Raw genomic sequence first — 14,325 nt, forward strand, 5'->3', positions numbered from 1 at the left:
TGATGGATGTTAAATTGAAAGACTGATAATCAAGCCAAGCGACTTGGGGGAATATTTACAGAGCCCCCAGTGTGCCACGGAGTGGGGGGCCTTGGATAACAACTGGTTTCTTTTCATCATAGTCTTGTGATCTGGAGGTGCAGTTTGGAACATAAGACGGACAAATCGTGCAGGATGGATGACGTACGGTCTGAGCTCCAGACACTCGCACTGTGCACAAACTTTAGGACTCCACGGTGCCTTCAGGCCCACTCACTTTTCACATTTTTCTAACTTGCAGCCTCATTCTAAAATCATTTCAATTCTTTTTTATTTCCCCCCACATCAGGCAACATTCAAAACCTCAAAATGACAAAACAAAAACAGGATATTAGGATTTTTTTTGCCCATTTTTATTAAAAATAAAACTGAAATGAATGCCAGCGTCCTGAGCTTTAACTTTGACTCACATTCTATTGATCATCATGGAGATGTTTGGAGTCCACCGGTGGTCAATTCAATGGATTGGACCAATGAATGAAAAGCACCCACCCTCCTATAGAAGGACCACTAGGTGACAATGGCCGAGCCACGAGGACGGCAGAACTGTCTGCAGAGCTTAAGGACAGCATTGCGTCAAGGCTCAGATTTGATGATTTCCAGTTTCTTCACCGCGGACCTCAGACACACACGGACTTGACGTCAAATCTCATTTATTTTTTAACCTGACATTCACAGTAAAACATTTCTTATTGCACCAGCATGATGGTCTACGTTGACTCCACAGATGCTGGCAGGTTAAACCCAGGAACAGCTGATAACACACACACACAAACAGAGCCAGCAAGAGGTGGTACCAGGGGCTTTGTGCTTTTATTCAAAACAACCAAAGTACAAAACAGTGCAGGGCCCTTCTGCAAAATTCAAATTCAAGGAGTTATCCAACAATAAAAAAACAGAATAAATCCACACAGTCCACGGGTTCATTAAATGGTCCTCCCTGAGCCCAGCACAGTGTCACCAGCATAGCCGATAGTGGAGCAGTGGTCAGCGTTCTGTTTCAGGTAACTTATCTGCACAGTAAACAGTAATGCATTGCACTGAATTATCATTTTTATCATATCTCCACACTCCGTACTCACCCCTACCTAATTTCTCTGCTGTTCCTTTTCTGGTTCCTGTGGTGCCGATCTGCATTCCCACCACCTGATCAGGGTGCCATGCTGTCCTTACATTGATGGATTGAAGGCCAGAGGTCCACATGACCATCATCATCATCTAATTCTTCTATGTGACGTTTGAAAATCATGAGGACTGATTGAGATCATTGATGTTGGGGGGGGGGGGGGGGGGTAAGGGGGGGCTGGGCACATGCCAAGTTGTTTTGCCTACCTAAGGTAAAGTCAACCCTGATGGAGGATCGCAGGAATCGTGGGAAAGAGGGGTCCTTTCATTGGATTGGCTGGCCCAGCGCTGTCTCAGCTGTGGAATGGCCAAATGGGGGAGGGCAGCTTGATGGCCGAGGTCTCCAGGGGCCTCATGTATAAACGGTGCGTACACACAGAAATGATGCGTAAAAACGTTTCCATGTTCAAATCGCGATGTATAAAACCTACACTTGGCGTAAAGCCACGCACTTTTCCACGGTACCTCATACCCTGATGTATGCAAGTTCTCCGCTCGGTTTTGCAGACTGGCGGCACCCAGCGTCAAAGCAGTGCTACTGTTCCTGTGTGGTTACCCTTTCTTAGATCCACATCCACGACGGCGGCTTTATCAAATACACTGAAATTAACCGCATATCGTTCATAAATTTAATGAATTTGATTGTAATTAACCTGTTACAGTATAATGGTCCACAGAATGGTCAAACTATTCTAAATACAGTAGAGTCTCGCTTATCCGACATAAACGGGCCGGCAGAACATCGGATAAGCGAAAATGTCGGATAATGGGAGGTGTTAAGAAAAAGCCTATTAAGCATTAAACTATGTTATAATTTTACACATTGCGAACCTAATACAGTGGAACCTTGGTTCACGAATGTCTCTGAACACGTACAAATCGGGTTATGACCAAAAAGTTCTATTCACAACCACACACTCGGTATACAAACAAGCCAGTTTCCCTTTCGGTTTGTGTGTGCCGATGATTTCCGCACATGTTCAGTCTCTCCCTGTGCAGACAGAGAGAGAGCGTGAGAGAGACACATGCACGCGCACACACACACACACGCGAGTGCGCGAGAGAGAGAGAGAGAGACACGCACACACCCACACGCACATACACGCGCAAGAGAGAGACACACGCACGCATATACACGCGCGTGACAGAGACACACGCACATACACGCGAGAGAGACACACACACGCATATACACAGGTGAGAGAGAGAGATACACACACACACGCATGAGAGAAAGAGAGACATACGCACACACACGCCACAGAGTGCTGGCCACATAATCCACTGTAATCATGTTTTACAACAAAACAACAGAAAAATTTAACTGAAAAAATAAATTTAGCAACAAAAAATAGTCTACACTCACGCTTGCAACTTGCAGTCCTTGTTGCCGATTGATGCGTTTTTTTTTTTTTGCGGTCGTACGTTGGATAATACAGAATGTTGGATAAGCGAGACTCTACTGTACCATAACTGCTTTAGCGTTGTTACTCTCACTGTACATTCTTCTTCTTCTTCTTCTTTCAGTTGCTCCCGTTAGGTGTTGCCACAGCAGATCATCTTTTTCCATATTACTCTCACTGCACCACTCGGAGTATTTATATCACTGTATCTGAGTGGGGAATCACAGATCTACAGCAATTGGAAAGAGAATTAATCAGTATGCAGTATCCCTCCTCCATCGCGGGGGTTGCGTTCCAGAGCCACCCGCGAAATAAGGAAATCCGTGAAGTAGAAACCATATGTTTATATGGTTATTTTTCTATTGTCATGCTTGGGTCACAGATTTGCGCAGAAACACAGGAGGTTGTAGAGAGACAGGAACGTTATTCAAACACTGCAAACAAACATTTGTCTCTTTTTCAAAAGTTTAAACTGTGCTCCATGACAAGACAGAGATGACAGTTCTGTCTCACAATTAAAAGAATGCAAACATATCTTCCTCTTCAAAGGAGTGTGCATCAGGAGCAGAGACTGTCATAAAGACAGAGGAGACCAAACAAATCAATAGGGCTGTTTGGCTTTTAAGTATGCGAAGCACCACGGCACAAAGCTGTTGAAGGCGGCGGCTCACACCCCCTCCGTCAGGAGCAGGGTGAGAGAGAGAGAGACAGAGAAAAACAGTCAAAAATCAATACGTGCCCTTTGAGCTTTTAAGTATGCGAAGCACCGTGCAGCATGTCGCTTCAGGAAGCAGCTGCACAGAAGGTAGCAACGTGAAGATAATCTTTCAGCATTTTTAGACGAGCGTCCGTATCGTCTAGGTGTGCGAACAGCCCCCCTGCTCAATCCCCCTACATCAGGATCAGAGAAAGTCAGCGCAAGAGAGAGAGAGAGAGAAAAGTAAGCTGGGTAGCTTCTCAGCCATCTGCCAATAGCGTCCCTTGTATGAAATCAACTGGGCAAACCAACTGAGGAAGCATGTACCAGAAATTAAAAGACCCATTGTCCGCAGAAATCCGCAAACCAGCAAAAAATCTGCGATATATATTTAAATATGCTTACATATAAAATCTGCGATGGAGTGAAGCCGCGAAAGGCGAAGCACGATATAGCGAGGGATTACTGTACAGCATCAAGCACTCGCTGCCTCAGCCATGCTGTCTATTTGAACTGCTCCCATATGACAAACGCTTCACAGCCTTTCCTGTACGGACCTCACGGTTCACAAACAGTTTCATCCCAAGAACTCTAAACGCACTCAATCAGTCCATCAAGTGCTCCTTGTAGAACTGTTTGTACTTGCAAGTTACCGTGAGGTAATTGTACTTATGATAGTTACAATATTACACAACCTGAGCCACTTTATAAAGCATGTATTTACAGATGATGATGATGATATTTTTAAGATGAAATGCAAAATATGTTGATTATATTATACAGATAAAACTTTTACTACACGGTGCCGCAGCGCTAGCGAGCTTGAGCTTTGTTCACTGATTGTTCCTGCCTTGCGCTGTATTCATGCTGTGACTGGCGCGACACTGGAAGGATAGATGGATAGAATAATTAAACATTACGAAGATATTTCAATGTTCCTTAAACGTTTTGAAGAATCAGAGTTCTAAGCTTACAGATGGCTTAACGTCTATTACAGAGCTGATTGTGTGGCGATTGGGTATTTGGAGAAAGAAAAGTAAAATCTGGAATTAGGAGTTAGTACGTTTGAAAAAGACAGTACTTCTGTAATAAAGCATTTCATTGAAGGTCGTGCATGGCGCAGCAAGCATCTTGCGTGAGATATGAACAAGCACTGCGCCACCGTGTTCCCACGTTTAATAACATGCTTTAACTCATATCATCATGAAAATTATATCACGTATACATCGCAGTATTTTAATTATTCAGAGAGCTGTAATATTACGAATGTAATGGATTCTGTGTCCTGTCGGAGGAAGAGCACATAGAAGATCAAATACACAACAAAGCATTTAACGTGCTACTTTAGTTATGATAGGATTGAGAAATTAGTAAATTAAACAATTTTAAGATGAAGTTTATGATATTCTACTTTAATGACAAAATAAACTACGTGATTAAAGTGGAAATTTCGAGATTAAAGTTGACATTTCGTGCTTTTTTCACACAGTGTGCCTTTTTTTTCCCACTGTACCCTAATAAGCTTTCATATGACACTCAGACGGTGGGCTACGAGTCGCCTTTTCATGCCGACTTTGATATGTGACAACTTCTTTTTTATTTCGAGCACTGTGCGACTTTGTGAACTTGAGCTTTCGAGTTTCTCCGACACGCTATGTCACTCGATCAACTTCCTTTTGTTGCTTATATAACTTTTTAAACCAACAAATAGTACGTTTTTCTTTGCCTCCATTTGGTATTCGCTGAAATTCTTCTATTTTTCCTCGTACTTTTGCCATTGCCTTTTCACAGAGTTCTGGGCTTAAGGGCTATTTATTAGGGATGCACCGATACCACTTTTTTGGAAAACGAGTACGAGTACTTGCATTTCAGTACTCGCCGATACCGAGTACTTGCCGATACCGAGTACTTAATAAAAACATGATTTAAATTTACAGGTAACAGCTTTAGTCATATAATTTAACAAAAAAAACAAGAAACTCTCGTCTATCCACTGGGAGGTTAGGCTAATTAGCGACACGGGGCTAACACTGCTTGTCCAAATATCCGTGGTGAAACTAAACGCAGAGGAGGCTTGCAGTAGGCTGTGGATATGTTTTTTCACGGAGTCGTGTAGTTTAGGCAGCTCCGTGTCAGTCATGTAGCGGCGGCTTGGGACATCATATCTGGGCTCCAGAACATGGAGGAGACGCAGGAATCCCACATTTTCTACCTCCGAGAGTGGCTGGTCACTCAATGCAATGTACTCGATAATTGCCTGTGTTATTTTCACAGCACGTGGATTGTCTCTGGACATTTTCTCTCGTCTTGCAAGAGTTTGCTGCAGCGTGGGATGTGTTGGTTTAGAAGCGTGGGTAAACTCTTTGTACTCGTTGTCGTGTTGGGATTTTAGGTGCTTGATTAAATTACTTGTGTTAAATGCGCTACCTTTTGAGCCTCCTCTGGACAATTCCGCTGAGCACAATTTGCAGTCCGCCTTTGTTTTGTCGTCTTCATTCACTTTGAAACAGTTCCACATGGCTGACATGTCTCGCCTCGCCTTCTCCCCGCTCTGAGCTGCAGCCGGGGCCTGGGGGCGGGCACTCGGCGCCTGTGATTAACCCCTAAAACGCCGCTCAAACATAGACATTTCTCAGACCGTGGTATCGGTCCCCAGTATCGGGGGACTTTTAACGAGTACGAGTACTTTAGAAAATGTGGTATCGAGGCCGATACCAGATACCCGTTTCGGTATCGGTGCATCCCTACTATTTATATTGATTTGCATATTCAAAGAGGCGTAATTCTGGGAAGAGTTGGGGCGGGACAGCAGGCGCGTGCACGTGTGTTAATTTCCATGCCGAGTGGGATTTATGTAGCGGAAGAACGCGGAAGTTGGCGAACGCACAGATTCCTGCAAGCACATTTTGGCTTTTGTGCTTACGTCATGTTATAGTGAGAATTCTACGCACGCCATTATGCATGAGGCCCCTGGACTCTAAACAAATCCAAATCATATTATGGGATATCATCTACTGTTAAATTAAAAGGCAAAATGGAATTTCCTGAAACATAAAGGTGGTCCCAATCAAACAAGTCCCAGTACTGTACAGACTCCAAAAGAGAGGGCAAAAACCAAACAGGAAATCAAAATGTCCGCGAATTCACAATAAACACAAGAACAGTCACCAACTCTGAAGCGCATTCACAATGAACCACTGGGGACTGCGGGTACCCTCCAGATTTATAGGGGGGGCAGTTCCTGGTAGTGAATAGCTGGTGGGAGGACCGCCCACAAAACACATGGAAGATAACACAGGCACCTCACATACTTAAAACCAAAAGCAAAGAACGATGCACACGAGCGACATAAAGAATCAAAAGAGACACAAAAGAGGAATGTGAACCCCAGCCAGGCCGCATGTTTATGTGAACGACTCTCGACAAAGCGTCTGTGAATCCCTCATCCTTCGGCAGCGAAATGATTCAAAGAGGTGCTGAAGAAATGAAAGCAATGAGCGAAGTGTCAGCGTTACCGACGAGAGGACACCGTGTTTACTGCAGAAAGTGAAGAACTTCAGGGAAATGTTAAAACGTGGGAGTCGAGGATGAACAGGAGAAACTGGACTCGACGAACACTGAATTGAAAGCAAAAGACAAAGTATGCCAGTTAACAGTAAACTCTGAAAGTGCCAAGCAAGTGGGTCACTTTGTGTGTCACGCAGAAGTGACCAGGGAGTCAGCAGAAGGGTTAGCGATGACAAAAAAAACGATTTTTATGAAGTTAAAACACAAACGTTTGAACTGACACACCACATTAAAACCAAAGACGACCATTCAGGGGGGTTCCGATTGGTCCGTCTGTACGTCTGCTGTGAAACGTGGACTGGGAGCAGGGCAATGGACGGTGGGATGTGAGGAGAAGGCGAACAGATGAAGCAACACATGGAGGAGCACTGCAGGGAACACACAGTGAGAAGACAATCGGGGAGCGAGATGTCACCTGAGCTGAAGGCACTGAAAGGGTCACCGATTTTTTTTTTTTTTTTTTTGTTGATTTTGATGTACTTTGTTAATCCCTGAGGGTTGCTGGGTAAAAATCAATGGACGGAGAGCAAGAGGACGACAGGAAAGCACCATCAGTGGAAATGCTGGGCGGTGCTTCACGGACAACAGGAGTGGCAATGAGATGAAGGGAAAGAGGCAGGTGGGAAACCAAGACCACCAGCGTCTGCATCATGTCTTGCACTTGGGGTTGGGGGGGGGGAAGAGAGAGAGAGAGAGAGAGAGAGAGAGAGAGAGAAAGGGTGGGATATAAAGAAAGACACGTAGGAAGTGAAAACGTGTGATTTAGATAGATAGATAGATAGATAGATAGATAGATAGATAGATAGATAGATAGATAGATAGATAGATAGATAGATAGATAGATAGATAGATAGATAGATAGATACTTTATTAATCCCAAGGGGATTTGAACACAGAGCGGGAGGTCCGACATGTGAAAGTAGCCCTGGCAGGGAGTCAGAGTGGACTGGTGACCAGCGACACCAAGACAGTGGACAGCAGCCCTCAACAAAGCTAGCGGGATGTTAGCATACAGCCTGATGTGACGTGACGTGACGTAACATCCCGGCAAGTCCTCACCCGGGCCTTGAAATTTGCACACCCACAAACATCGGGATTTATAAAAGAAAACGTGGTGGTGGACATGCAGAAAGTCTGGACTGAGAGGTCCGAGTGCCGAGGAGACACAGAAGGAGTCGAACCTCCTCAGTTCAAGCCAACACGGCTGAAGGGTTTGCAATTCTGAAGGTGCAGCGGATCCCAGCAGTTACTTCAAAATAAATTCAGCATTAAGAACGCTGGGACACGGCTGGAAACTTGTAGAGGGATAATTTCACAGAAACATTTGGAAGTTTTCTTCACACAGAGTAAGTGACCAGGAGGACTTTAGGGACCCTCAGAACTCAATGTGACGTTGTTATTTCAGAAGGATTAAGTGGAGTGGACTGGCGAGCACTGGTGGGCAGAAAACATTTCTGATATTCGAATATCAAAATGGCAGCAGCGGCGCCGGAGTACATTCTGACCGCGGTGCGTCTGAGTGACGTTTGTGTATTGGTATGTGGGCCCTTCGTCGAGGGATATCTGAACGGACTTCACGTTTAACGATATTTTAGTTCTATAAACCGTTGATATTTCGGGGAAGCGGCCGCAGCTCGGAAAACCCCCGCTTCAGTTTGCCGTGGCTCCACTCCATCCCTGCTATCCAGTTCCTTTTGGTGAATTTCTTTCTTTACATTTTAAGTATTTTTGGTTATTTTTCTGTGTTAAAATATTAAAACAAGATAACAAGTAGCTTATGTTCAGGTTTATAAGTTATTATTATTACGTATTATAACAAAACAAAAATCAGTTGAGAAGTAATAACGTTACAACACCTTAATAATTCTTTGCATTTATATAGCGCTTTTCTCACTACTCAAAGCGCTCAGCAATTGCAGGTTAAGGGCCCAACAGAGCAGAGTCCCTATTGGCATTTACGGGATTAGAACCGGCAACCTTCCGATTGCCAGTGCAGATCCTTAGCCTCAGAGCCACCACTCCGCCCTTAACCTTAACCTAAGAAGTCAGCAGCCAGGTCTCCACGCACAACTGGGAGTTTACGAGTGACTCTGGACCTCTCCAATATGGCGGCCTGGTCGATCCGGCTTCCGTGTGTGGATGTAGATAGACTTGCACCTCAGATGCTCACCATGAAAGGCACTATATGACAGACTGCTTTACACAAGGACACAATGGCCCTCAGGTGCGCACCATGAAAGAGAAGATGCTACATTTGGACACCATTTGATACCAACTGGACCTCAGAGGACCCTGCGAAAGGTGCAATACGGCAAAATGACAGCCAGGCACACATCTGTGAACAAGGAGCCAAATCACATGCTTACTGTGAAAGGCGCTACATCACAAAGTGACTGACCAGTTTACAAACAGAAAGCCACACATCTCTGGGGGCTCCCTGTTAAAGGCGCTATATGACCAACCGTTCTGCACACAGTACCATCTGTGGCTGCCCTTCTGCGCAAATCACAGCATCACAAGGACCGATTTACACAAAAACACACACACTGGGCTTACAGGCTCAAGGTGAAAGGCGCTATATCACGCAGACTGATTTACACAGTAACACGCTAGATCTCAGGTGCTAACTGTGAAAGGCGCTATATCAAGTTGAATGATTTACAAAAAGACACACTGAACCACAAATTCTTCACTATGAAATATCACAGACTGATTTAAACACAAAGACACGCGTCTCCTTAGGTGCTCACTGTGAAAGGCGCTATATCACGTGGAATGATTTACAAAGACACACTCTGGGCTTACGGGCTCAAGGTGAAAGGCACTATATCAAGTTGAATGAATTGATTTACAGAAAGATACGCTAGACCTCAAATTCTTCACTATGAAAGACACGATATCACAGACTGATTTACACACAAAGTGGACCTCAAATTCTTCACAACTGTTTTGCACACAGTACCATCTGTGGCTGCCCTTCTGCACAAATCACTGCATCACATGGACCGATTTACACAAAGACACACACTGGGCTTACGGTCTCAAGGTGAAAGGCGCTATATCAAGTTGAATGATTTACGAAAAGATCCACTGGACCTCAAATTCTTCGCAATATCACAGACTGACTTACAAAAAGACACGCTGGGTCTCAGGTGCTATATCACCAACTGTCTTCCATACAGTAGCATATGTGGCTACTCCTCTCTGTGAAAGGCGCTATATCTCACAGACTGACTGACACACAATGACACAGTGGACCTCAGGTGCTCACTGTCAAAGTCAATTCGTACACATAAAGTCAGATTTGTTATTAAAGAACAAAACACTGGACACGAAGTAGAAACGCATTTCCATAAACAGAAAGCCATCAGCAGCTGCCCATCGATTACCTTGTGCCAGTTCGCCACTGAGGAGAGACACGCCGGACCGCAGGTGCTCGCTTTGAAAGGCGCTATATCACACAGGGATTGGGAAAACGTTCTCAGGTCCCCGGATGCTCACTGTTTCTATTTTTTTTAACACGAGCACAACATGTCAAGCGCTATATTCATTAAAGCCTCGGTGAAGACCACCGCGTCCTCCATGATGCCAGCCCCTCTCCGCACGGCTGTCAGCTCCGTTTACTCTAAGAAGCCTACATTTTATTTTATCTTCTCGTTCCGCATGCTCCCCGGCCGCATTCCCCTCTTCAGCCTGCTTTCTCCGCCGGCTGGGGGTCCCTTTGTGCTCGTTGGCGGCGGCTCTTTCCCTCTTACCTTCCTCTGAATCTCCCACACGTTGATGAAGTTCTTGCCCAGCTGGGCTCCCAGCAGGTACTCCCCGTTGAGGATGGCCAGGCAGTGAGCCGACGTGCTGCCCCCGCGGTAGGACAGCAAGTTGGTCCCCGAGTGCAGGTCGTACACGGCGCAATTCAACTGCTGGCTGGCCGAATCCGTGCACACGACCACCTCCATGGGCGCTGACATGTTTGTTGAATCCGCCGCCGGAATCGCGTGCCGCCGCTAGGGGCGACGGATAGTATTGGGCGGGAGGGCGGGCTGAGCGTTTGCGCAGCTGCAGGTCTAAAGGAACGCGCGCACTATTAACTTCCATACTCGGAAGCCGAATTGACCGCGATACGTCTATGCGGCCGCCATGTTGGTGAGGTCCAAATCCACTTGTAAACTCCCAGGCACGTATGGAGACCTGGCTGCTGAACCATCCATCCATTTTCTAACCCGCTGAATCCGAACACAGGGTCACGGGGGTCTGCTGGAGCCAATCCCAGCCAACACCGGGCGCAAGGCAGGAAACAAACCCCGGGCAGGGTGCCAGCCGACTGCAGGGTACGCGCACACACACACCAAGCACACACTAGGGACAATTTAGGATCGCCAATGCACCTAACCTGCATGTCTTTGGACTATGGGAGGAAACCGGAGTATCTGGAGGAAACCCACGCAAACATGAGGAGAACATGCAAACTCCACGCAGGGAGGACCCGGGAAGCGAACCCAGGTCTCCTAACTGCGAATCTGCAAATTTATTAAAAATAAAAAACTGAGAAATCCCATGTCCATAAGTATTCACGGCCTTTGCTCAATACTTTGTCGATGCACCTTTGGCAGCAATTCCAGCCTCAAGTCTTGTTGAATATGATGCCACAAGCTTGGCACACCTATCCTTGGCCAGTTTCGCCCATTCCTCTTTGCAGCACCTCTCAAGCTCCAACAGGTTGGATGGGAAGCGTCGGTGCACAGCCATTTTAAGATCTCTCCAGATATGGTCAATCGGATTCAAGTTTGGGCTCTGGCTGGGCCACTCAAGGACATTCACAGAGTTGTCCTGAAGCCACTCCTTTGATATCTTGGCTGTGTGCTTAGGGTCGTTGTCCTGCTGAAAGATGAACCGTCGCCCCAGTCTGAGGTCAAGAGCGCTCTGGAGCAGGTTTTCATCCAGGATGTCTCTGTACATTGCTGCAGTCATCTTTCCCTTTATCCTGACTAGTCTCCCAGTCCCTGCTGCTGAAAAACATCCCCACAGCATGATGCTGCTACCACCATGCTTCACTGTAGGGATGGTGCCTGGTTTCCTCCAAACGTGACGCCTGGCATTCACACCAAAGAGTTCAATCTTTGTCTCATCAGACCATAGAATTTTCTTTCTCATGGTCTGAGAGTCCTTCAGGTGCCTTTTGGCAAACTCCAGGCGGGCTGCCATGTGCCTTTTACTAAGGAGTGGCTTCCGTCTGTCCACTCTACCATACAGGCCTGATTGGTGGATTGCTGCAGAGATGGTTGTCCTTCTGGAAGGTTCTCCTCTCTCCACAGAGGACCTCTGGAGCTCTGACAGAGTGACCATCGGGTTCTTGGTCACCTCCCTGACTGAGGCCCTTCTCCCCTGATCGCTCAGTTTAGATGGCCGGCCAGCTCTAGGAAGAGTCCTGGTGGTTTTGAACTTCTTCCACTTATGGATGATGGAGGCCACTGTGCTCATTGGGACCTTCAAAGCAGCAGAACTGTTTCTGTAACCTTCCCCAGATTTGTGCCTCGAGACAATCCTGTCTCAGAGGTCTACAGACAACTCCTTTGACTTCATGCTTGGTTTGTGCTCTGCCATGAACTGTCAACTGTGGGACCTTCTATAGACAGGTGTGTGCCTTTCCAAATCAGGTCCAGTCAACTGAATTTACCACAGGTGGACTTCAATGAAGCTGCAGAAACATCTCAAGGATGATCAGGGGAAACAGGAGGCACCGGAGCTCAATTCTGAGCTTCATGGCAAAGGCTGTGAATACTTATGGACATGGGATTTCTCAATTTTTTTATTTTTAATAAATTTGCAAAAACCTCAAGTAAACTTTTTTCACGTTGTCATTATGGGGTGTTGTGTGTAGAATTCTGAGGAAAAAAATGAATTTAATCCATTTTGGAATAAGGCTGTAACATAACAAAATGTGAAAAAGTGATGAAGCGCTGGGAATATTTCCCAGATGCACAGTAGAATATCATGTGTCTTTGAGTTGTCATTACCACAACTAACAAAGAATTTTCTACCTGCCAGGTAGGATTCAAACCAATTTAAGACGCTGCCAGAGAGGCCCACACACTGACTACAGCGCTTTCTAAGAATATTGTGATCAATGGTGTCAAATGTGGCCCTCAGATCTAAGAGGATGAGTACAGATAGACGGCCTCTGTCTACATTTACCCGCAAGTCATTTACTACTTTAACGAGTGCAGTTTCTGTACTGTGATTTGTTCTGAAACCCGACTGAAACTTATCAAAAACACAATGTCCTTAAAAAAACAAGGCAGGTGAAAAGCAAGCAAACAGGCCACATTATTAAAAAAAGCAATGGCCCGTAATTAACAGTGCCTCACTATGCCACTTAAAAGATGTCAAGCAACTCCTTTTAATAATCTATAGTTCTAAAACCAATAGCAAGGCATATAAACTTAAATGCTGGCTGAATGAAATATACTTGTGCACATTAATGTAAGAGCCCAGCACTGTTACGTCATGGCATGCAGCTGCACGGTGGTCTGACGGGGGCCAAGCTACTGCTTACGTCATGGGCACATGTTCAGGAAAAAGCCCCCTAACTTTCGACAATCAACTCTTAAGCCCCTATAGTGCTCAAACTAACTCATATACAATACAATACAATACAATACACAGACCAGAACAAATCCTCAATACAGTATAAAAATAAAAATTTTAGAATTACGGATCAAAATTTAACAGTAGATGATATCATATAATAAGATTTGGATTTGTTTAGAGTCCTGGAGACCTCATCCATCAAACTGCCTCCCCCATTTGGTCATTCCACGGCTGAAACAGTGTTGGGCCAGCCAATCCGATGAAAGGATCCCTCTTTCCCACGATTCCTGCGATCCTCCATCTGGGATGACTTTACCTTAGGCAGGCAAAACAACTTGGCAGGTGGGCCATGGCACCAAGTGCCACATTTGAGTACCGAGAAGAGAAACAGAATTGGTGAGGGTTAGTAACAAATTCTAACTATCATGTGACTTCTGTTTTAGTGCTAATGACTAACAACAGAGATGCAGTCTGTACAGTTAATCAGCAGCTCTAGTCAGGGTGTGCTAAACTGAAGTAGTGAGTCTTCAGCCGGGATTTAAAAGCTGAGACCGAAGGGGCATCTCTTATAGTAGCAGACAGACCATTCCACAGTTTATGGGCCCTGTAACTAAAAGCTCGACCTCCCACTGTTATTTTATTAATCCTTGGAATCCTAAGCAGACCAGCATCTTGAGATCTTAATGTGCGCTCAGGTTTGTAAGTCATGAGAAGTTCAGACAAGTAAGCCGGACCTCGGCCATTTAATGCTTTATATGTTAAAAGGAGGATTTTGAAATCTGCCCTAAACTTAACCGGGAGTCAGTGTAAGGATTTAAGAACTGGAGTTATGTGTTCGTATTTTCTTGTTCTTGTAATAATTCTTGCAGCCGCATTTGGGATTAACCGGAGGCTTTATAATGAACAGTT

At 45.4% G+C, this 14,325-nt stretch overlaps 1 protein-coding gene across 1 annotated transcript in view; it reads right to left on the bottom strand.

Annotated features, from left to right (window-relative positions):
- Window positions 1-10,852, bottom strand: part of wdr18 (WD repeat domain 18) — a 78,669-nt gene extending 67,817 nt beyond the window's left edge. Inside the window, exon 1 of the mRNA XM_028816656.2 lies at window positions 10,587-10,852. Within this exon, the coding sequence (XP_028672489.1) occupies window positions 10,587-10,796 (210 nt within the window). The 5' untranslated portion in view covers window positions 10,797-10,852. The remainder of the gene's footprint in view (window positions 1-10,586) is intronic.
- Window positions 10,853-14,325: the final 3,473 nt, after the last annotated feature.

Source organism: Erpetoichthys calabaricus, chromosome 12 (assembly GCF_900747795.2).
Source record: "Erpetoichthys calabaricus chromosome 12, fErpCal1.3, whole genome shotgun sequence".
NCBI lineage: Eukaryota > Metazoa > Chordata > Cladistia > Polypteriformes > Polypteridae > Erpetoichthys > Erpetoichthys calabaricus.